Source organism: Octopus sinensis, linkage group LG2 (assembly GCF_006345805.1).
Source record: "Octopus sinensis linkage group LG2, ASM634580v1, whole genome shotgun sequence".
In the NCBI taxonomy this organism is placed as follows: domain Eukaryota; kingdom Metazoa; phylum Mollusca; class Cephalopoda; order Octopoda; family Octopodidae; genus Octopus; species Octopus sinensis.
The window spans coordinates 93,838,747-93,860,667 of NC_042998.1; the positions used below are offsets into that span (position 1 = coordinate 93,838,747).

The 21,921-nt window shown below is 42.4% G+C and overlaps 1 protein-coding gene across 2 annotated transcripts in view; it reads left to right on the forward strand.

Annotated features, from left to right (window-relative positions):
• Positions 1-21,921, forward strand: part of LOC115232660 (deleted in malignant brain tumors 1 protein-like) — a 54,860-nt gene that overhangs the window by 3,622 nt on the left and 29,317 nt on the right. Inside the window, exons 2-3 of one of the 2 annotated variants that reach the window (XM_029802675.2) lie at positions 18,612-18,769; positions 21,501-21,645. In XM_029802675.2, coding sequence (XP_029658535.1) covers positions 18,694-18,769; positions 21,501-21,645 — 221 coding nt within the window. In that variant the 5' untranslated portion in view covers positions 18,612-18,693. The remainder of the gene's footprint in view (positions 1-18,611; positions 18,770-21,500; positions 21,646-21,921) is intronic. The other variant, XM_036515507.1, reaches the window with a different exon arrangement.

The window sequence follows — 21,921 nt, forward strand, 5'->3', positions numbered from 1 at the left end:
AAGGGTCGAAACGAACCCGAGCAACGCCGGGCGATACTGCTAGTATATATATATATATATATTTATATATATATATTTATAATATATATATATATATATATATTTACGACAAGCTTCTTTCAGCCTCTGTCTACTAAATCCGCTTACAAGACTTTGCTCAGCCCGAAGACACTTGCCTAAGTGGGGCTGAACCTGGAATCACGTGGTTCGAAGCATGCCTCTTACCACACAGCCACACCTGTGCCTACATATATATATATGTGTGTGTGTGTGTGTGTGTGTGTGTGTGTGTGGTGTGTGTGTGTGTGTATGAGTATAAAATATATAGTTCGACATATAGGCATATCTACGTAAGTGTATTTGGCTGCTATTTGTTACAGGTCGAGATACCGGATAGAGCCTTCCTTGTTGTGGAAGAGGTGAAAGTTTTTTGGCGATTAAATAATACCATACTGAATAGCTTTTTATAAGTTGGAATGACATGCGACATAGAGATGGTGGTATTAACTCAGAGACTTGGGTCTCCAGAGTCCGATTCTTTATTGTTCCTCATTATTTGAACGCACAAACCGCTAACACGCTGAACGTCTGAATTACCGTTTCTTGTTTCTTCTAAGACCAACAGAATTATTCACTATTAATGGTTAAGAAATCTTAGAAGTAGATGACATTATTTTAAGTTTCTGATGCATTATACTTCTGATACATAGTTTCTGATACATAATACTTAGTTCAAAGTAGCGGCGAATACTGGAGAACAAGAGTTGCTATATTTGATGGCATATACGACACATTTTCCCCCAAAAAAAATCACTCCGGGTCCTATATGCGAAGTTGAGCCTCCCTTAATTTAATTTTGCCCCTAATGCTCACTGGTACGAGTAGGTCTCCTCTACTTAAGCTAACTCCGTAATAATCCTTTCTAAAATAGGCATAAGGCCTAAAATTTTAGGTAAGGCAGTAGGATTTGACCAGTACTTTATTTTATCGACCCCAAAATGATGAAAGGCAAAGTCGACTTCGCAGGGATTTGAACCCAGAACGTAAAACCGGAAGCAATACCGCTAAACATTTTGCCCGGCGTGATAACAACTCTACTAGCTTGGTTTCTTTATGACTATAATAATAATATTTATTTTTTAGCATTCAGATTACTTTGTCAAATGTATTTATTATATATTCACATTTTATAAACCCTGTATTATCTCATAGCTTTGAGATTTCGAAGATGTGATTGTTTATTTTTAGAATGATATTGAAGGGTAGGTGTGAGAGGCTGGATCTGGCCAGTTTGAACATAAAGCAGGCAGAATATTTGGGCCGGATATGGCCGGTTTAAATGCTAAAGGGTTTACATGCAGCTATATTTTTGGCTATAGCTAAGGCTCTCTTAACGTTTTGTAATGCTAGTTTACTTAAAATGTTACATACTTTAATGCACTAAAATCTGTTTTCTCTGAATATGTGCAGCTGAAAATGAGGTGCTTCTACCCATTTGCCCAAAAATACGGTAAACTCCCAGAGAGACAGTTTTGATTTTGGATAGCAGTTTCGCCATTGACAAAGTATGACTATCACTAAACCGTCTTTCTTTAAAAACTACAAAACTTGGGTGGGGTTACAAGAAACTATATTGTTACGCAATTTTTTGCTACAAAGAAAAGTACTTAACTAATTTTCCCGGGGGGATGAAAGAGAAGGAAGAACCCACCTCTTAGCTTAAAAGAACATAACTAACGTATTTAACTGCTACAAGGTATTTTGTCCTGAGCTCTAACTTTACTGTCATCCATCACCTTTCAGAAAGGGTGTTATATTTAACCAAGAGCATAAAATACTCTATTACTTGTTTTGTTGCTTTTTTCGCTCATTTTTATTTCCCTTATTTTGCAAACACTTCTAGTAAACAATATTTCACAGTGGCGAGGCTCTTTCGTTTAAATCAAGACAGCGCCTGGGGTTTGTGGTTATCTAGAATGATTGATATCTGGATATTAAAATTGTGTACGCGCAAAACTATGTTGGCGCAGGAGTGGCTGTGTGGTAAGTAGCTTGCTAACCAACCACATGGTTCCGGGTTCAGTCCCACTACGTGGCATCTTGGGCAAGTGTCTTCTGCTATAGCCCCGGGCCGACCAACGCCTTGTGAGTGGATTTGGTAGACGGAAACTGAAAGAAGCCTGTCGTATATATGTATATATATGTGTGAGTTTGTGTGTCTGTGTTTGTCCCCCTAGCATTGCTTGACAACCGATGCTGGTGTGTTTACGTCCCCGTCACTTAGCGGTTCGGCAAAAGAGACCGATAGAATAAATACTGGGCTTACAAAGAATAAGTCCCGGGGTCGATTTGCTCGACTAAAGGCGGTGCTCCAGCATGGCTGCAGTCAAATGACAAGTAAAAGAGTATGTATGTATTTTTGATTTTGTTCGGCTTTGTGAATTTAAGTTTTTTTAAGCTTTCGTCAATTGTTTGATACAAAAAAAAAGAAAAAAAAGAAAAGAGATTGGAAAAATCCTGACCAAAACAGAGAAATTCTAACTTAACAAAAAATATAGAAAGAGAAAGTTGCGTTTATCTCCACCACGCGACACTTATTATTGCACACACACACACACACATACTATCATGTGTGTGTGTGTCTTTTAGTCTTTGTTTACTTATACACATCAACAAATGAGCCAATTGAACAACTCTGTGTGGTTGTTCAATTTGCAAGAAATAATAGCCAAATCTCTTTCATACTATGCTCTTGTTAGTATTAAAAAAGAGGAAAAAAATAGAATTAATATTTTTGATTTTGTTCGGCTCTATGAATTTTTTTTTAATGCTTTCGTCCATTACTTGATACAAGGAAAAAGATATTTGAAAAATCCTGACCAAAATAGAGAAATTGTAACTTAACAAAAAATACAGAAAGAGAAAGAAAAGGTTATATTCGAAAGCCAAAAGATGTTTTTTAGCTGAGGTGTAATTTTATAATTAAAACAAATTCAAAATTTAAATTTAGGAACATAAGACTTAACATGTTATCTGGGGTATAGCCGAATTCAAATGGATAGAAGTCTTAAAACAAATGTGTGTGTGTGTGTTTGTGTGTGTGTGTGTATGTGTATGTGTGTGTGTGTGTGTGTGTGTGGTTGGACCTTTAATAGCCAGGGGTCAATTTCAGTTCAATTGTAGAAAATTTCAGTTCAATTGTAGAAAGCCACTCCCTCTCACTCTCTCTCTTTCTCTCTTACTTCCTCTTTCCCTTGCTCGACACGCGTCAAATTTAAGTATCTTAATTTTCTCATTAAGATCGTTGCTGATTCTATGGCCCAGAAGGCATGTGTAATACAACGCATAGGTGGTGGTTCTAAATCTCTTCCAAAAATTACAAGAGATCTGGTTAAGAATTTTTTTATTTAAGCGGCAAAATTCCTTTCAACAATTTCTTTCTCTTGAGCATGGCACACGCGCCAGGTACATACAAAAAACAAATTGGCGTATAAATATTATTGATGATGATGATGATGATGATGATGATGATGATGATGATGATAATAATAATAATAATAATAATAATAATAATAATAATAATAATAATGATAATAATAGTAATACTAATAAAGCTATTTGCTAAGACTGAGAAAGAAATTGAGAGTTTGACGGCAACTGCTGTGCAGATGGTGGAGTGATTCTCAAAAAGGGGAGAGTCAGTAAAAGCCATTTGATCAAGCTGGAAAGTGACGAAGCTATAAAGGAAGTTGGAGAGGAAGGAGATAATTACCTGGGTATAATTGAAAGAGATAAGATGTATGAACACCTGATGAAAGAAATGTACAGGAAAGAATATTGGAGGAGAACTCGGCTTGTGCTCCAATCGAAGCTAAATGGCCGCTATAAGATTAGAGCAATTAACACGTGGGCGGTTGCTTTGATGTGATACGGAGCAGAAATAGAATCTTGGAAGAAGAATGAATTACAAGAGATAGACCGGAGAACACGTAAATTAATGACAATACAACAAGGAAATACTGCCCAAGAATGATGTGTCAAGATTGTATGTAAAGAGGAAAGAACGAGGACGGGGATTGGTGTGTTGTGGAGGTTGTATAAGGGAAGAAGAGAATAGCCTGGCTTAGTGTATCAAGGGAAGTAAAGAAGAAATGATTGAAGCTGTGAAAATGCAGGGAACCTTAAAAGTGAACGAAGCCGTAGATCCAACACGATTTAAGAAAGACCAACAACTTTTTGCTAATACCATCAATCTGATAAAGACTGCCTACCTTTCCTGGTCAAAGGAAGGTTGCTGGACGATCTTCGCAATAGGCTCAACTGATAGCCTGCTCCATCTTATAGGCAACAGCGAGTGTTCGACATAACTCCACGTGTCAGCAATACTCAGGCATTGGACAAGTGCGTGCAGAACAGTTTCGTCGTTCTGTGAGCATCTTAGGTAGGCCCAGTCGACGGTGCTTCCACGCTTGTAGAGTTTATCTTGGACAAGAAATTCCCCTCGCCCCCGATAGCTCTGCCAGGTCAGTGATTTCTGAAAATTATCCATGAGCCCCGGCCCGAAAGTCCACTGAAACAGATCAGCTAGCTATTTCTTGTCGATGCCCAGAGTTTGCTCGAGGACGACGTCGTTCTTGCCCGCCACTAACCGTCTTTAGAATGCTAAAGTGGAACTTCTGCCGATCGCACTGCCCGACTGGCAGAAAACTGTTAGCGCCTGATGAAACTTAAGATGTTAGGTGTCCTGCCTCGGTCTGTACTTCATCTCGGACTGCAACTTAGTCAGAGAGGAGCTGTGGAAAATGTGTCTAACATGGCAACCACACTTGTTCACCGTCTAGGAAACGCCAGAGATCACGTAACTTCAGTGTCATTAGCCGTGACATGCTCGGTTTCTGGATGAAACAGGCTACATGCTCGTTACCGCATGCCAGTTTTACTCCACTTAGAGATCTGGACCAAACAAGACCCCGAGCAATTTAACCGAATCGTCTGTCCATCGCCCTGCAATTCAATTGGCTTGCATGGACCTGCTTCCACAGATGCCGAGCTGCAGACCCACTAACTTTTTTACATTAATTTTTACTCTTGTCACTACCTCGTATTCCCTTAGAGCAATGATGTTAAACTCTATTAACCTTAGTTTTTGACACGTTGACGGTGATATGACATCATCCGCATATGCTGACACAGTTCTACATCCTAATTTGTGCTGAATGCCTTCTCTACCAACGTCTCTAGTTTTCGCAGTAGTGGCTCAAGATTCAGCACATACAACGAAGATGAGAAGGACAACTTTGACGGACCAATGCATAATACCGAATGATTCCGATAGGTGGTCATTCACCCTAACCCCTGAGCAGATGTTGCTGAAAACGGGACCGAAACCATGCGCCATGTGCATGGTTTCCAGATATTTTAGTCGACCATATAAACAACTTTTGATCGATCTAAATTGTTCAGGGCTTCTCCTATTCCAGGTTCTTTACCCACCTTTTCTATGATGTATCGCATAAGGTGGAAGTTGTCGTGAATAGATCTGTTCAGGGTAGTGCATGTTTGCTCATCACCAATTAGACTATCGACGACAAGCACCAACTTATCTACAAACGCCTAGGCCCAAATTTGGGGATCTGCGTTCAACAGGATTATAGGCCAAAAATTATCAATGTGATCATTTTTGTTTGGGTCCTTACTCAATAGCGCCACTTCTATTTTGCTGTCGGTTGCGGCAGACGCCTGCTAAAAGATACTTAAACAAATCCGGCACATAAAAGTAAACTTTGTAAGCAGACCGTTCAAACAAGGTGACTCGTTCTCTTGCAATCAACCATCGCTTTCCGTATTTCCGCAGATGTTATCAGCTTTTCGCAATATTCTGATTCTCTTTCAGGGAGTCGACGTATGCAGTGAAATCCACACCTCCGATCCGACTTGCCATCCGTCTCTCAAACTGTTGACCGAAGTGCTTCTGAAAAGCTGTACACATCTGCTTAGGGTGGAGTATCGCGCTTTTTAAGGTCCGCCAAAGACTGAACGATGGCTTCGTTGTCACAATGCGCTCTACCACTCAGGATCATCGAATAACTTCCGTTCCTTTGTGTCTTAGAACACATACCTTAGTTCTGACATGTTGAAAAATTGATCGAGAGCCAATCTCATCGCGAGCATGTTGGTTGCAATGTCTCTTTAAAGTGTTTCTTCTAAGTTCCCCACCATTTTATATTACCCTCTCGATACGACCTGACGTAACTTAATCGATTCTCCTCTCACCGTCCTTCTCAAGGCAAACCAGCATTTTTGTTGACGGCTGCCTCCGTCAACATCTGCTTAACTAATTCGTTAATTGGGTCTCTGTAATCTTGGCGCGCTGCGATCGAAGCGTTCAGCTTCCTGTAACAGAGTCCTTGACAACGAAACCTATGTAAGTCGACATTCAGTCGTTAATTGTCAGACATTTGGAATTGTCTGAGCAGGTTTCTGAGGCTTTGCATTCCGTCTTCTTTCGGTTAGTCGCACACAGTTCAAGTGTGCATCAAAGATACCGATTTAGTTTCCCACTAGCATTAAAAGTCGCACACAGTTCAAGTGTGCATCAAAGATACCGATTTAGTTTCCCACTTGCATTAAAACTTCCAAATCGCCTAAAGAAATCCAGGTGTCCTACACCTATTGGAGTATCAATAGCTACGAATCTAAAAGCACCCCTTTCACTACTGTTCACACTACCAGACCACCAGCCTTCCTTCTGAGTCCAAGAAGATGGTCTGTGTCAAGAGACATAGTCTGAAACAACACAGCGGCTCTATCTCCCAATCCCGGTCAACTCAGAGACAAAAATCTTATATGCTCCGAAAATTGGCATGCAGCCTTGTGAATCGGAAGTTCGGAGTCTCACTGATAGCCACCACGTCTATATCTAGTCACCTGAGGTGGCCCTGTTTACAACGTGACGCCATCCCACAGGTATTCACACTTCTATTCTTAGTACGATTATGTTCGACTAGAGAGCAGAAAGTGAGAAAAAGTCACATTCTTATGAAAGGACAGGTGTTTCCTCCCTCCAACTGGCGTTTCCATAAGCAGACCTTTATAATAATCTTTTGTTTGTATATTCCCCTGAAACCGCCTACTCCTTTATGGTGTTCATCTTTGTTCATCTTGGAGGATGTCCTGTCTATTGGTTCGTGCGTGCGTGCGTGCGTGCGTGCGTGTGTGGGTGTGGGTGGGTGTGAATTTGGTTGTGCGGGTGATGATGGTGTCTATGATAGCAATGATGTTGGTGTAGCTGCTGTTGAAGTAGTGTTGGTGTTTAGTCGCTTAAACTCACCTCCTCCATTTTTTCGTTCTCCCAATTTTGCTTGGTTGACGGCTTCCTTTATTCTCTATTTGTTACAGTTTTCCATTTCGGGTACTCGCCGTCACCTCCACTACACGACGTTGTGTCTGTGAGGTGGGAGTCGGGGAGACTCATGTTTTGGGGAGATTTGTGGTATTATATAATTGTTGTTTTGGGTGTTTGTGTTGCTGTTGTCTGTGATGTGACGGCCTTTGATGGTAGCGTATTTTATGTTGGTTGTATTGCTGTTGCTGTTGTCGCTGCAGCTGTAGATGCTGCTTCCAGTTTTGTTGCTGGTGCTCGGGCGAAATGCGTAGCTGTATTTCGTCTGCCGTTACGTTCTGAGTTCAAATTCCGCCGAGGTCGACTTTGCCTTTCATCCTTCCGGGGTCGATTAAATAAGTACCAGTTACGCACTGGGGTCGATATAATCGGCTTAATTCGTTTATCTGACCTTGTTTGTCCTCTCTACGTTTAGCCCATTGTGGGTAGTAAAGAAATAGGTGCTCTAGTCACTGTTGCTTTTGATGTTGCTGTTGTTGTTAGTACTGTTTTGCAACTTGTTGTTGTTGTGACTGCATGCCATTGTTGATTCTGCTGATGTTTTTGTCGTTGATGCTGTTGTAGTGACGGTATTGGCAGAAGTGCTGATGTTCTGTCTCTCCTTCTTTGCTGTGAACCAAAAGCCTTGAAACAGTTCGAGTCACCATACAAGTAACACCTCGGCCTTATATCCCCAACTTCCACTAAGTTCTATGCAGATTGGTCGATTGATTAAGTTTGTGATTCTATACTTTGCTGACCCGCTTGGATTAAAATCCCCGCCACTTGGCCTGACTAATTTTATTTCTGTAGCCTCTGAACCAGCAAAATATTAGTTTTGTCCTCTATATCGCAGAGGACAGTCACCACTAACCAGCAGATGTTTATTTCTGGGGGCACATCGACTATCTTTATTTTACTATCCTACAGCCAAGGTAGATGATGTGAGAACTAATTTGTCACTTATGAGAGTTGTTGTCGAGTGTTTCCTGGCTGCATCCTCTATAGGGAATCTCGCCTTTACTGTGCTGTACTTTCCCCTGGCGACATATGTTTTGGTGCCACAGATTCACCTGAAGTACATATCTCTTTGATGTTGTGTCACCTCTATTTTCCTACTTTTTGTTGCTAAGGTCTTGTATATCACAGTTTTGAGGTTGGTTTCTAGCTGGAGTGAAGGTGCGTGGCTTAGTGGTTAGGGTATTCTGCTAACGATTGTAAGGTCATGAGTTCGTTTCCTGGCGGTGCATTATGTCCTTGAGCAAGACCCTCTATTTCACGCTGTTCCCCTTCACTCAGTCGGTAAAAATGAGTTTTACATGTAATTCAAAGGGCCAGCTTTATCACATTCTGTGTCATACTGAATCACCCTGAGAACTACTTTAATGGTACGCGTGTCTGTGGAGTACTCAGCCACTTGCACATTAATCTCGTGAGCAGAGTGTTCTGTTGATCAGATCAACTGGAATACTCATCGTCGTGACCGACAGATTGCCAGTTCTAGCCGGATGGATTCCGAGATGTTGAACATGACTGGTGAGAATTTTTTTACACGTTTTAATTCTTTCAACAATACGATAATTTCTTCTTCTCTCAGGCGAGTAGTGTCAGCGATTCTATTAATAATAGATTTGCAAATTGTCGCGTTTTCATTTTCTTGTGTTGGCATTGATGGCGGTGGTGGTAGCGGAGGTAAAATGTGCAGTTATATTGAAAAGGCAATTTAATTTTTTCAGCTTTACGATTTTTTTTAGTGTATGTGTTATTTGTCTTTTTTCCACTGCAGATGCTGCTGCTTTCATTGTTGTTATTGCAGTTCTTGTTGTTTCTATCAACACTGGTGGTGGTGCTGGTGCTGGTACTTTATTTTAAAGATGGAAAGACAGCGTTGAAACTGCTCTTCCAGCATCTGGTCTCACTCCCTTGACTTTGTAACGTAACTTGTGTGTGTGAATATCTCTTGTGCACTTTTGGGGTGCACAAAGCAATCACTCTCACTAGCCGTTGCTTTAACAATCCAGATTCTCTACAAGTCAGAAACAACAAGACGCAGACGTGAAATATATATAACTACTTTATTCTCTTTCTTGTTGACAATAACAATAAGTGTGTTATCTGATGTCCTTGATTCTGGGCGCGCAAGGCTGAAAGTTCATAGATTGTAATATTTACAATGTCCAGCCGATGAAAACAGAAAGGGTCCAAGATGGCGTCGAACAATGGAGACGATGTTGGTCTGCAACAATTTTGGTTAAAAGTCTTCGGCCAAAGGACTGCTAGAATCTAATCCTGACGAAGAGAATATATGCGTGACCGTCGCCGTCAATCGCTGGGTCCCAAGTCATTGGCTGCTGCTGCTAGCGGTCAAACGTTCTACGACCCCCTTGCCTCGCTAACTGCTACGTAGGCAATAGGGTCGTGCTACCGGTGGTTCGCGCATGCGCGAGAGGGGCCTTCCTTTCTGTGCCTTGGTAAAGGCACCAACACGCGCGAAATACAAATGGGCGGTGCGCGAGCGCGCGTTATAATATCACTACAAGGCTCCCCTCCAGTGCGTACGCACGAAAGGAAACTTATTGTAGTGACTGCAAAACTCAAGGTGGACACCAGATAACCAAATAGCACACAATATAATAAGATGGCAAAATTTATAACATACACAAGAAATTTACCAAAGGAAAAAGAGAAAAAATACTCAATGAGCAAAAATCAAGAGTGCATGCATGAAAGTGTATACATCACAAAAGTATAAACCCTTCCGCTGAAGGGAGCGGAAGAAAAGGCAGAACTCACAGTTATTGAACCTAGGCGAAATTAAAATCCAACTTCTCTAAAGGTGGTTGATCCTGCAAAATAGCAGTTAAATCAATTGCTGCAGGAGAGGAAATGGAATTGACAGAAGCTCGCTAGTAACACAAAAGGCAAAAGTGCAAACATGCTGGTGTGATGCGCGACACAGATAATTTTCTGTTAATTACGTGACCAACAGTGGTCTAACAGGGAAAAATAATTATGCCTATAAATCGGCGCAGCGCATTTGAACATCCGACGTCTATGAGTCGGGAAAAGAATTAGGCTAACGCAAACGTGTTGCAAAAAACAAGGCAATACACGTGCGAAGCAAAAGGCGCATGAAATGCAATAGTGCTTGCCAGACCAAAAAACAGCAAGAATATGCCAGTGGTTAAGCGATTATATGCTTCGTTCGTATAGGAACAAAAGTATGACATGCTGGCGCGTTATAATGGACAAACAACCCTCTCTATGTATACGTGACCGCCAGGGTCTATAGAAATGAGGGGTGTCCACAAAAGGCAAATTTAGCATGGAACAAACAAGCGAGAAAAGCTTGTGTGACGTATGTATGTGAGAGAGAGCATTTATGTGTGTGTACGTGTGTGCGACAGAAATACTTACAAGGTGAATGCGAGCAAAAATATAAAAAAAAATACAGCGCATAGAAAAAATGTCTCTCAAGGGCTATTCCAGACAAGAATTAATTTACCAGTCTGTAATAGCCTGATGTACAATAGCAGTTCGTTCTGTAACAGAAATGTTGAAATCACAAAATGCAGATGCCGGTTGAACACATATCGTGTAACGGTTGTGGCTTCGATGCTGTGACAGGTTAACTGGAACAGAAGAAATCTCGTAGATAGACGGTGCTGTGAATCCTTGGTGTGCATATGCACAAACGGCAAGTGGACCAAACTTCCGCGAGTTGCTATGTACATCTTGGTGGAGGTCGACGGTGTTGAAAGGCGACGTTGGTGGTGGAAGGCGACTGTAGTGGACTTGGGACAACATCGTTCTTAGTGATGATGGCGACGAAGATAACGACGACGTGAAGTAGACAGACGACGATGTCGATGACGAAGGTGGAGAAAAGGCATCGAATATATGATGGCGTCCGTCATCATGGCTGTAAAAGAAGAAAGAGGCTCCTTCTACTACTGTTTGTGGTGGCCGGAAACAAATCGTCGAAAGATGAATGCGTAGTGTTAAATCGTGTTCCGACTTCGCAGAAAAAACTGGATTTTTTTTTTTGTTGATAAGTGATCTCTGGTTTTAGACCAGAATCACGTCGGGGTCACCACTGAAACGAACTTGGTGTGAGTGTGTATCCTCGTGCACTTTTGGGGTGCACAAAGCAATCACTCACTAGCCGTTGCTTTAATAATCCAGAATTCTACAAGTCAGAAACAACAAGACGCAGACGTAAAATATACATATAACTACTGTAACGTGAAAGGATCTATCATCGAAGCACTGGCAGGGTGTCGAGATCCTTTCTAGTCACATACAAAAATTCTTGTAGAAAACAAACAGACGAAACTCAGGTTAAAGGTGAACAGACAACTTGGTTTATTGATTCATGGTTGTACGTTGTCTGATGGGGGAATAGACAGCCTCTGAGATACTGCTGGTGTTGGTCGTTGAGGTTGGTTGAAGTTGGTTGAAGCTGGTGTGTGGCTGTCAGAGCCAGGAAAACCGTGACCGATCGCAGTGCTGTCTTGAGCCGAAGAGGGCGATTTGAGGTTCGCGGGCTCGAGAGATGTTTTCCCGCACATGCGCATGGGGAAGACTTCCGGTGGCCACCCGGAAGTAGTCCCATTCTGCGCATGCGCGCCGAACCCTAACTGTAGCATCACTACAGGGCTCCCCTCCGAGTGCGAAGTACGGCAACCAGAATATTGTGGTGGTGCTGCAGAAAACAGAAGGCTTGCCGATCCCCCAGAAGACTTGGTACATACTATTATACAATAAGAAACATTTTAAAGTTAAATGTAAATTGTTTTTGAAAGTTTCTTGGGCCAATGCACTGTTCTGCCCGATTTTGTAACATACGGTGTGCTCGGGGCACCCTTGACGGCGAGGGTGGTGTTGTAGGAGCCGGTGAAGGTGTTTTGTGCAGGTGAAGGCGTTTGTGCAGGTGAAGGCGTTTGTGCAGGTGAAAGTGTTGTTAAAGGTGCATAGGTGGGTGTGTCAAGGTTGTCATCAAAAGATGAAGACGTCTCAAAATGTGCCTTTTTTAAACGGTCCACGGAAACGGTCTCCGAACGACCATTTATCTCAATCGTGAAAACCTTTGGTGTGCGAGAAAGCACACGAAAAGGTCCTTTATAGGGAGAAACAAGTGGCCCTTCACAGAATCGTCCCGAACAAAAACATGCGACCAGGTGTTCATATCCGGTGGAAGATGGGACGGTGGAGATTGCTTTCTGGGAAGCATGGGCGGAAGGTTTGAAAAATATTCCCGCAGTCTGGTGACATAGGTCGCCGGATCATGGGGTGGGGAAGTGTCTGGCACCAACATCGTACCGGGCAATGCCAGTGTGGTACCATACAGCAGCTCTGCAGCAGAAAACCCCAGGTCTGCCTTGACAGCAGTCCGACCCCGAGAAGCACAATGGGCAGAAATTCGATCCAGGACTGTGGGTCCGAAGAGGCACGAAGAGCGGCCTTGAGCTGTCTATGGAACCGCTCAACCAATCCATTAGACGCTGGATGGTAGCTTGTGGTGTGGATATGGTGCATACCCAAAATTCGCGACAATTCGCGAAATAGCGAGGCCTCAAACTGTCGTCCACGATCAGTTGTCAATCGGGACGGGACTCCGAAGCGAGAAATCCAGTTTGAAACGAAAGCTCGCGCAACAGTCTCAGCAGAAATGTCTGCTATCGGAATGGCTTCTGGCCAGCGGGAGAAACGATCGACACAAGTTAATAGATAAGAGAACCCGCGACTCACAGGCCATGGTCCAACCAGATCGATGTGGACATGGCGAAAACGGGCCTCCGTGGGGGGAAATTGTCCAAGCGGGGCACGAACGTGCCGTTGAATCTTGGATCGTTGACACTTGGAGCAGGTGCGTGTCCAAGAAGTAATTGTGCGACGCATATTCGGCCAGAAAAAACGAGCAGTGATTAGTTTGAGGGTGGCAGCGATGCCAGGGTGTGATAAGGAGTGCAGTGCTTCAAACACTGAGCGTTGATGGGTCTCAGGCACCAGTGGCCTGGGAGATCCAGTTGAAGTGTCACAAAGAACGGTGCCTTCGGCTGACGGAAGCGGAAGGTAGGAAAACTGGCAACAGGAGAACTTGGGAGAAGTTAAATCTAACGACGCCAAAGGTGGCTGCTCCTGCGATATGGCAGCTAAGTCGATAGCAGCAGGAGACGAAAGGGCGCAAACTGGAAGGCGAGAGAGAGCGTCAGCAGAAACGTTCTCTTTTCCAGGTATGTGTCGAATGTTGCTAGTAAATTGAGAGATAAAATCCAGGTGCCGAAAAGCACGGGGTGAGAGTTTGTCCGTTTTTGAAAACAGGGCAAACGTAAGGGGCTTGTGATCCGTATAGATCACAAAATCTCGCCCTTCAAGTTGATGCTGGAAATGACGAACCGATAGATAGATCGCTAGGAGCTCACGATCAAAGGTGCTGTATCGTCGTTCAGCTGGTTGCAGTTGACGGGAAAAGAAGGCTAGAGGTCGAACATGGTCATCCACTGTGTGTTGTAACACAGCGCCAATCGCAGTGTCCGATGCGTCCACAGTCAAAGAGAGAGAAGCACCAGGAACTGGATGTGCAAGCAAAGAAACAGAAGCCAGCTCCTTCTTAATGGACTCAAAGGCTGTCACTGCCTCAACAGAGAGGGTGACTTGACTGTCCTTTCTAGGAGAGTCCTTTAACAGCCTGGTGAGAGGTAGCAGCTTATCTGCACAACCGGGAATGAAGCGTCGGTAGAAATTGACCATCCCTAGATAATGCCTGAGCTGGCGCAAGGAAGTGGGGGGTGCGATGCGTTGAATGGCATCGACTTTTGACGAAAGGGGGCTGATTCCAGTCGAATCAATATGATGCCCTAAAAATCTAGGGAAGAGCGTCCGAAAACACACTTGTCGGGGTTTATGCGTATGCTATACGCGCGAAGACGCTGGAAGAGTTGAGAAAGGTGCCGGAGATGATTTTCTCGTGTGTCGCTCGCAATGAGTATGTCATCGACATAGGCAAACACAAAATCAAGACCGCGGACAACCTCATCAATGAAACGCTGGAAGGTGCTAGTAGCATTCCGCAAACCGAAACTCATGTACAAAAACTCAAAACACCCAAACGGGGTAGTGATTGCAGTTTTTGGAACGTCGGCTGGGTTGACCGGTATTTGGTGGTAAGCGCGTATCAGATCGACCTTCGAAAAATGGTACAACCATGGAGATTTGCTGTAAAGTCCCGGAGATTTCTAATCGGATAGCGATCGGCTATTGTGACGGCATTGAGGCGTCGATAGTCTCCAACCGGGCGAAAATCAGACTCGCCCTTTCGCGCCAAATGAAGGGGAGATGCCCATGGGCTGGTGGAGGGGCGTATAAGGCCAAGTTGAAGCATGTGCTCAAACTCGGCTCTGGCCGTTTTTAAGTCGGTCTGGCGCCAGGCGCCGGGGGCGTGAGAATACAGGTGGCCCATTGGTGGTGATGAAATGGAGGGTCGAGTGGGTGGGATTTTCCGGTTTAAAGGCAATGTCCACTAGCTCCGGAAATGAAACCAAAAGAGAGTGAAAAGGGTCTCCAGAGGTGGCAACAAAGAATGTCGGGCTAAGGACCGCAGTGGTGGAACTCCCAGTCGGTGTAGAGAGCGACGTCGTGCTATCAAGAAGCCTCCGACGCCTGACATCCACCAATAGGTTAAACCTATCCAGGAAATCAGCGCCGAGAATAGGATGCGGGATGTCAGCGATGACGAAAACCCATCGAAAGTCTCGACGAAGGTTGAGGTTGAGGCGCAGCGAAATCTGACCGTAAGTGTTATGGGAGACGAGTCAATAGCATGCAAGACAATCGAAGAGCGCTTGGCTTGTCTGCAGCCAGACGAAGGGGCCAGATGCTGCAACAGGAGCCGGTGTCTACCATGAAGAATTTCTCCGACACCAGATCTTTTACAAAAACTGCACGATTTTTGGGAATGGCGATGGAAGAAGGTGACGTGCTCCCCTCCTCCGGACGTAGTTTTCCGAGGGCTTGAAAATGCACGGCTGGGTACACCGATCTGCCCTTTTGGTAGAGCGACTACGACTGCGTTGTCGGCGCTCGATCGCACGGGATAGATCGTCGATTCGCCGCGTGAGCGCATCAATCCGCTCGGTTAGTGAAATTTGCGCAGGGCCCCCTATACATGCACAGAGGCCTCGCGATGGAGATGGATTCGGAAATTCCAGTATTCCATCGGCCATCGTGGCAATCTGAATATTGCTCTCCCCGAACGTGTGTTGCGGCGGAGGATTTCTGCTTTCACAGACGCGTATGTGGCATCCGGGTGGGGACTTATTATTAGATCCCTGATCGATGCGGCGAGTCGGGGATGTAAGCCGGAATATAGCAGGTGCAACTGCTGCTGTGGAGAAATGGCATGTGCATCAAAATACCACTCCACTTGGGCAAACCACAGGCCCATATCCCCCGTAAATGAAGGCAAACCTGAAGCCATGCCTTTGTCGGAAGGAATCTGTGAGAAGGGGGCAGAAGGTATGGTCTAGAAGTGGAGAGAGAACACGTGGAACCGAGAAGGCAATTCAAAATTGTGTTTGTGTGTGCACCTCGTGGGTAGCAAAAAAAGGAATAGGTGTGTACAAGGAAAACAAAATACAGAAAAGGAAAAAAAATGAATGTGTGTGTGTTTTCTTTTTCTTTGTTTTTTTTTTTTTTGGTACTGTGTGCGATGAATAAGGCTATTTGACCCACCTCGCCGTGCTGAAAAGGAGAAAATAGGAAAATAAATGTGAATTTCCGCGCTCTTCGGCCCCCAAAAAAAACTTGTTCGCTGTGTCTTTTTCTATCCTGTTCTTTTTCTCAACTAGGGGTCACCAATTGTAACGTGAAAGGATCTATCATCGAAGCACTGGCAGGGTGTCGAGATCCTTTCTAGTCACATACAAAAATTCTTGTAGAAAACAAACAGACGAAACTCAGGTTAAAGGTGAACAGACAACTTGGTTTATTGATTCATGGTTGTACGTTGTCTGATGGGGGAATAGACAGCCTCTGAGATACTGCTGGTGTTGGTCGTTGAGGTTGGTTGAAGTTGGTTGAAGCTGGTGTGTGGCTGTCAGAGCCAGGAAAACCGTGACCGATCGCAGTGCTGTCTTGAGCCGAAGAGGGCGATTTGAGGTTCGCGGGCTCGAGAGATGTTTTCCCGCACATGCGCATGGGGAAGACTTCCGGTGGCCACCCGGAAGTAGTCCCATTCTGCGCATGCGCGCCGAACCCTACACTGTAGCATCACTACACTACTTTATTCTCTTTCTTGGTAAACAATAACAATGAGTGTGTTATCTGATGTCCTAGGTTCGGGCGCGCACCGCTATAAGTTAATAGATTGTAATATTTACAATGTCCAGCCCAAAAACAGAAAGGGGTCAAAATGGCGTCGAACAGGGAAGTTGAAATGTGGTCGGCAACAATTTGGTTAAAGGTATTTCGGCCGACTGCTGCTAGAATCAAGCCCTGACGGAGAGAGAATATACGCGTGACCGTCGCCTTCAATCGCTGGTTCCCAAGTCATTGGCTGCTGCTGCTAGCGGTCAAACGTTCTACGACCCCCTTGCCTCGCTAATTGCTACGTAGGCAATAGGGTCGTGCTACCGGTGGTTCGCGCATGCGCGAGAGGGGCCTTCCTTTCTGTGCCTTGGTAAAGGCACCAACACGCGCGGAATACAAATGGGCGGTGCGCGAGCGCGCGTTATAATATCACTACAACTTTTTGCCAAAAAATTTAAGGCATTTTCTTGTTATTTTTTTTAATAAGTCAAAGCTACAAAATAAAACACAGATACCGTCCCGAAGGAGCGAAAATTTCATAAAGCCAAGTAGTCTCAGGTGATGGCAGCTAGTTTAATAACGAAATGGTTCAACATAAAAACCAAACAACGTTTTTGAAGAACAAAATAACAACTCATAAGCACCAAAACAACGCCTTTCTCTTGCATACAAATATTTTTTTTCCTGGGGACAAGTCGATTATATCAAGCCCAATATTCAACTGGTACTTTTTTCATCGACCCCAAAAGGATGAAAGACAAAGTTGTCCTCCGCAGGATTTGAACTCAGGCGATAAAGAGCTGGGAACAAATAATAAATACAAAAAAAAATCATTTTTCCGATGCTCTAATTATTTTTTCGGTTTAATATATCTAACTGGAGACTATTATTCTTTTCTACTCTAGAGTAGAAAAGGAGAGTATTTTGGGGGAAGCAGCCAGTCGATTAGATCGACCCAGTACGCAATTCGTACTTAATTTATCGAACCCGAAAAGATGAAAGGCAAAGTCGACTGCGGCGGAATTTGAATTCAGAACATAAAGACAGACGAAATACCTATTTCTTTACTACCCACAAGGGGATAAACACAGAGAGGACAAATAAGGACAGACAAACGGATTAAGTCGATTACATTGACCCCAGTGCGTAACTAGTACTTAATTTATCGACCCCGAAAGGATGAAACGCAAAGTCGACCTCGGCGGAATTTGAACTCAGAACATAACGGCAGACGAAATACCTATTTCTTTACTACCCACAAGGAGCTAAACATAGAGGGGACAAACAAGGACAGACAAACGGATTAAGTCGATTACATCGACCCCAGTTAGTAACTGGTACTTAATTTATCGACCCCGGAAGGATGAAAGGCAAAGTCGACCATGTCGGAATTTGAACTCAGAGCGTAACGGCAGACGAAATACCGCTAAGCATTTCGCCCGGCGTGCTAACGTTTTTGCCAGCTCGCCGCCTTACTGGAGAGTATTATTGTAACAAGTTTAAATTAAGGGCGGAGAGCTGACAGAATCGTTAGCAGGGCATCTCTTCTGACATTTTTCTTTCGCAATTCAAATCTTGTCGAAGTCAACTTTACTATTCATCCTTCTGGAATTGATAAAATAAGTACCAGTCAAGTACTGGGGTCGATGCAATCGACTAAACCTCTTACCCAAATTGGTGAACTTTATTTTTGATATAATGGTCTAACTAAAGCACTCTTTGAAAAGTAAATTCAGTAGGCGCTTCTATAAAGACTCAGTCGAATCTTGAGTTACTGTTCATTAACATAGCCCATTATTCAGTTGAAGTGCCTCACCTATAAGTGAAATGTGTTTTTTTTAATTCTCTTCATTTACTTTTCAATATCTAAAACATGTCTTTAAAACATTCATATCAAAATATATGTTCATATGTAATGCAGATTTCACATACAGTCCGAGTGAAGAGAGTGGAAGAACACCATCTGCAGGTTTACCTGTTACTCTGCTTGGAAGCAGTGCAATATGAAAAAAGACATTTGTCTCTTGTGCACGCTACTGTTATTCTTAGTCAAACGTGACAACTGCCAAGTCGCAAACGGTAAGGAACAAATTTGTTTCTACATTGAAATAAAATAATCTCCCATCTTTAAAGTTTGATTGTAATTTTTAAAAAAAGGAAGACAAAAAGAAAAACTAATTCAATGTTATGAATAGATGATTCTTACTTATCTTGGTGAACTTATTTTTTATATACTGGGCTGTCTCCAACACTGTTCGGTGAGAATGTACAGGTGAATGTACGGTGAGAATGGGGATACTCGATGAGTAGATCACAGTATTAAGGCGATGCCGTGACCTAATCAAAACCATATGTAGATAAGTGACATATTCAAATGGAAAAATACCTGCCGCATTCCAAACTCTTAAGCTGGCAAGTAATCTCTATATCTATAAACGGCAAAATGTCTGTGTATCTGTGTGTCCTTTATACAAATCCACAGTTTTTCACGTAAAAGGATCGCATTTTCTATGGGCTTTCAAAACTGTCTGAGGGCGGTCGTGAAGATCTTTTCATTTCCACAGTCACCCTAGAAAGCCATTAAAAAATCAATAAACCGATCCCTTATGCTCAAAAGTTATGGGCATATGGGCATTGCCGAAGTCCAATGAATATTAATTACTCTCGTAAAAAGCTCCAACTAGCTCATAAACAACATAACTGGCGCAGGCTCAAATGTGATAAGAAACTTAGCTTTTGATTTAGTGAGAAATTTTTACTGCAACCCGGCAACGAACAAGCACTAGCACTAGACCCGGCAACGCCGGGTCATAGTGCTAGTATATATATATATGTGTGTGTGTGTGTGCGTGCGTAACCAAGTTTTATTTTGTCAATCTCCGATGAATGAAGGGTAAAGTTGACTTTGACCAGAATTGAGCATCCGACTGTGTTATGCTAAAACCAAACTGACATCTACTCTAATTCTGATATATAATCTTTTTTTTTTAATAATGTAACTACATGTGCCATAGATACAAAGATACGCATTAGGTGAACAGAATATATGAGCAGATTTTGCTTTTTTTTAAATGCAAATCTATTTTCCATTACGCTTCAATGCTATTAAAGACAAGTATGGATAAGTCTCATTCTCACTCTTCCACAAATTTACAGCCCTGTACCTTCGTGAAAGATCATTAAGAAAAACATGGTGCAACATTTACCTTCAATCTGAAAGGCTCTAGTTAGTATTAACATTGCTCTTTAATATCATGGTTCTCGTTCGAAATTATTTTACCTTTATCATTGTAGTATCGTGGAGGCGCGTGGCTTAGTGGTTAGGGTGTCAGCATCATGATCGTAAGATTGTGGTTTCGATTCCTGGACCGGGCGACGTGTTGTGTTCTTGAGCAAAACACTTCATTTCACGTTGCTCCAGTTCACTCAGCTGGCAAAAATGAGTAACGCTGCGATGGACTGGCGTCCCGTCCAGCTGGGGAACAGATGCGCCATAGAAACCGGAAAACTGGGCCCATGAGCCTGGCTAGGCTTTAATAGAGCGCATTTATATCATATTTTTTTATCATTGTAGTATCATACTTATAGGTAAAAGTGGCGGTGGTAGATTTAGTAGAGTACCAAAAAATACCCAGGAATTGTCTTTCATTTCTGAACTTCAATTCCATCCAAGTAACTTGGCATAAGCATTAATCACTTATTCATTTCATCTTACTCGACTAGACCCCATCCCAAAATGTTAAGTCGTTTGCCCATGTTGTAGGGAGAACGGAATGAAGGAAACGATAAGGCAATGGATTAAACACTTTGTAACGTGTGGCTACCTTCATTAAGGTCTGCCTTCGAAACCTGCTGATGCTGATATTTGTGCTTCATTGTCTGAGTCAATTAAGTCGACTACATCTCGTTCAAAGATGTGTAGTCTTATGCTAGTGTTTGAAATCCTTACAATTATCATTAAAGATAGTAGACATTGTTGAGACTACAGTGGATCTAACAAAAGTATTATATTTAGATATATCCTCTTCATTCTGAATTTAAACTCTTCCTTAGATATTTTATTTAGTTGATTCGGTTGGGAAACTAAGCATTTGAACTTCGTTATGTCATATTGTTGATATTACTACAATTGCTGCATCACGCATCCTCTCAGAAATTAACAATGTTAACAATGTTAGGAAGCAATTAAATCTAATACTCTCCCTTTTAGCTATGTACACATTCATGCAACTACTTTTTCTTATAATAGTTAATTGGGTTATTAGTATGAAAGTTTCAAACTGGCATCACCATGAAATAAGACATTACGCCTCCCAACATATGATATAACGTATCATGCATATAGAGACATTTATTAGTCATATTAAAACTTTGAGGGTTATAATCCATATTGTGAATACATTATCTATCACAAAGTAAATTTCGCGATTTCTAATCTCTTGAGGCTTTCAACAGTTCTATTACACGAGCTCTCTAATTAAATTCAAATCCTCCTTATAATCTGTAACATACAAAAGCGCTGTGAATAGACAACTACTCAACAAAGCGGTTTAGTGTTGTGGAATAAAATGGATGATTATTTTTGTTAATGTTTGACAAAGAGCAACGTTTTCTATACGTTAAAGAACATACGCAAAATCTTAGATTTAATTCAGAAATCACGCTAAAGGTTAATGAAGCTATATGAGAGTCTAATGAGAATCATAATTGTGAGGATGTGCTTGCTATCCACAATCTACTACAATAATAAACTTATGCACATTGTTATAGCTATTGATTAATTCCAATCTTCACACATCTTTTACTACAGTCAAAATCGTTCCATTTGAGACAAATGGTTTAAACACCATCAAAGGCCGAGTGGAGATATTTCACAAATCTTCTTGGGGTTCAATATGCGACGACGGCTTTGACAACACAAATGCTTACGTTGTATGCAAATCACTCAACTATAAGTAAGTGCGACGGTTTCATAAGAATTTTACTTTCTCTGACTTTCTCAAATGAATTTCCTTTCAGTAAAATTTCTGTTATTCCAGTAAAATATTAACAAAAAAAAAAGAATTAAAAAACGCTTGATGCTACATTCAGACGATTTATTAAGTAAATAATAATGCCATACAGTATTTGTAGGTGTACACGCATATGTGTATGAGTTCATGCGCATGTATTTGTACCTAAGTATTATTTGTATGTATGTATGTATGTATGTATGTATGTATGTATGTATG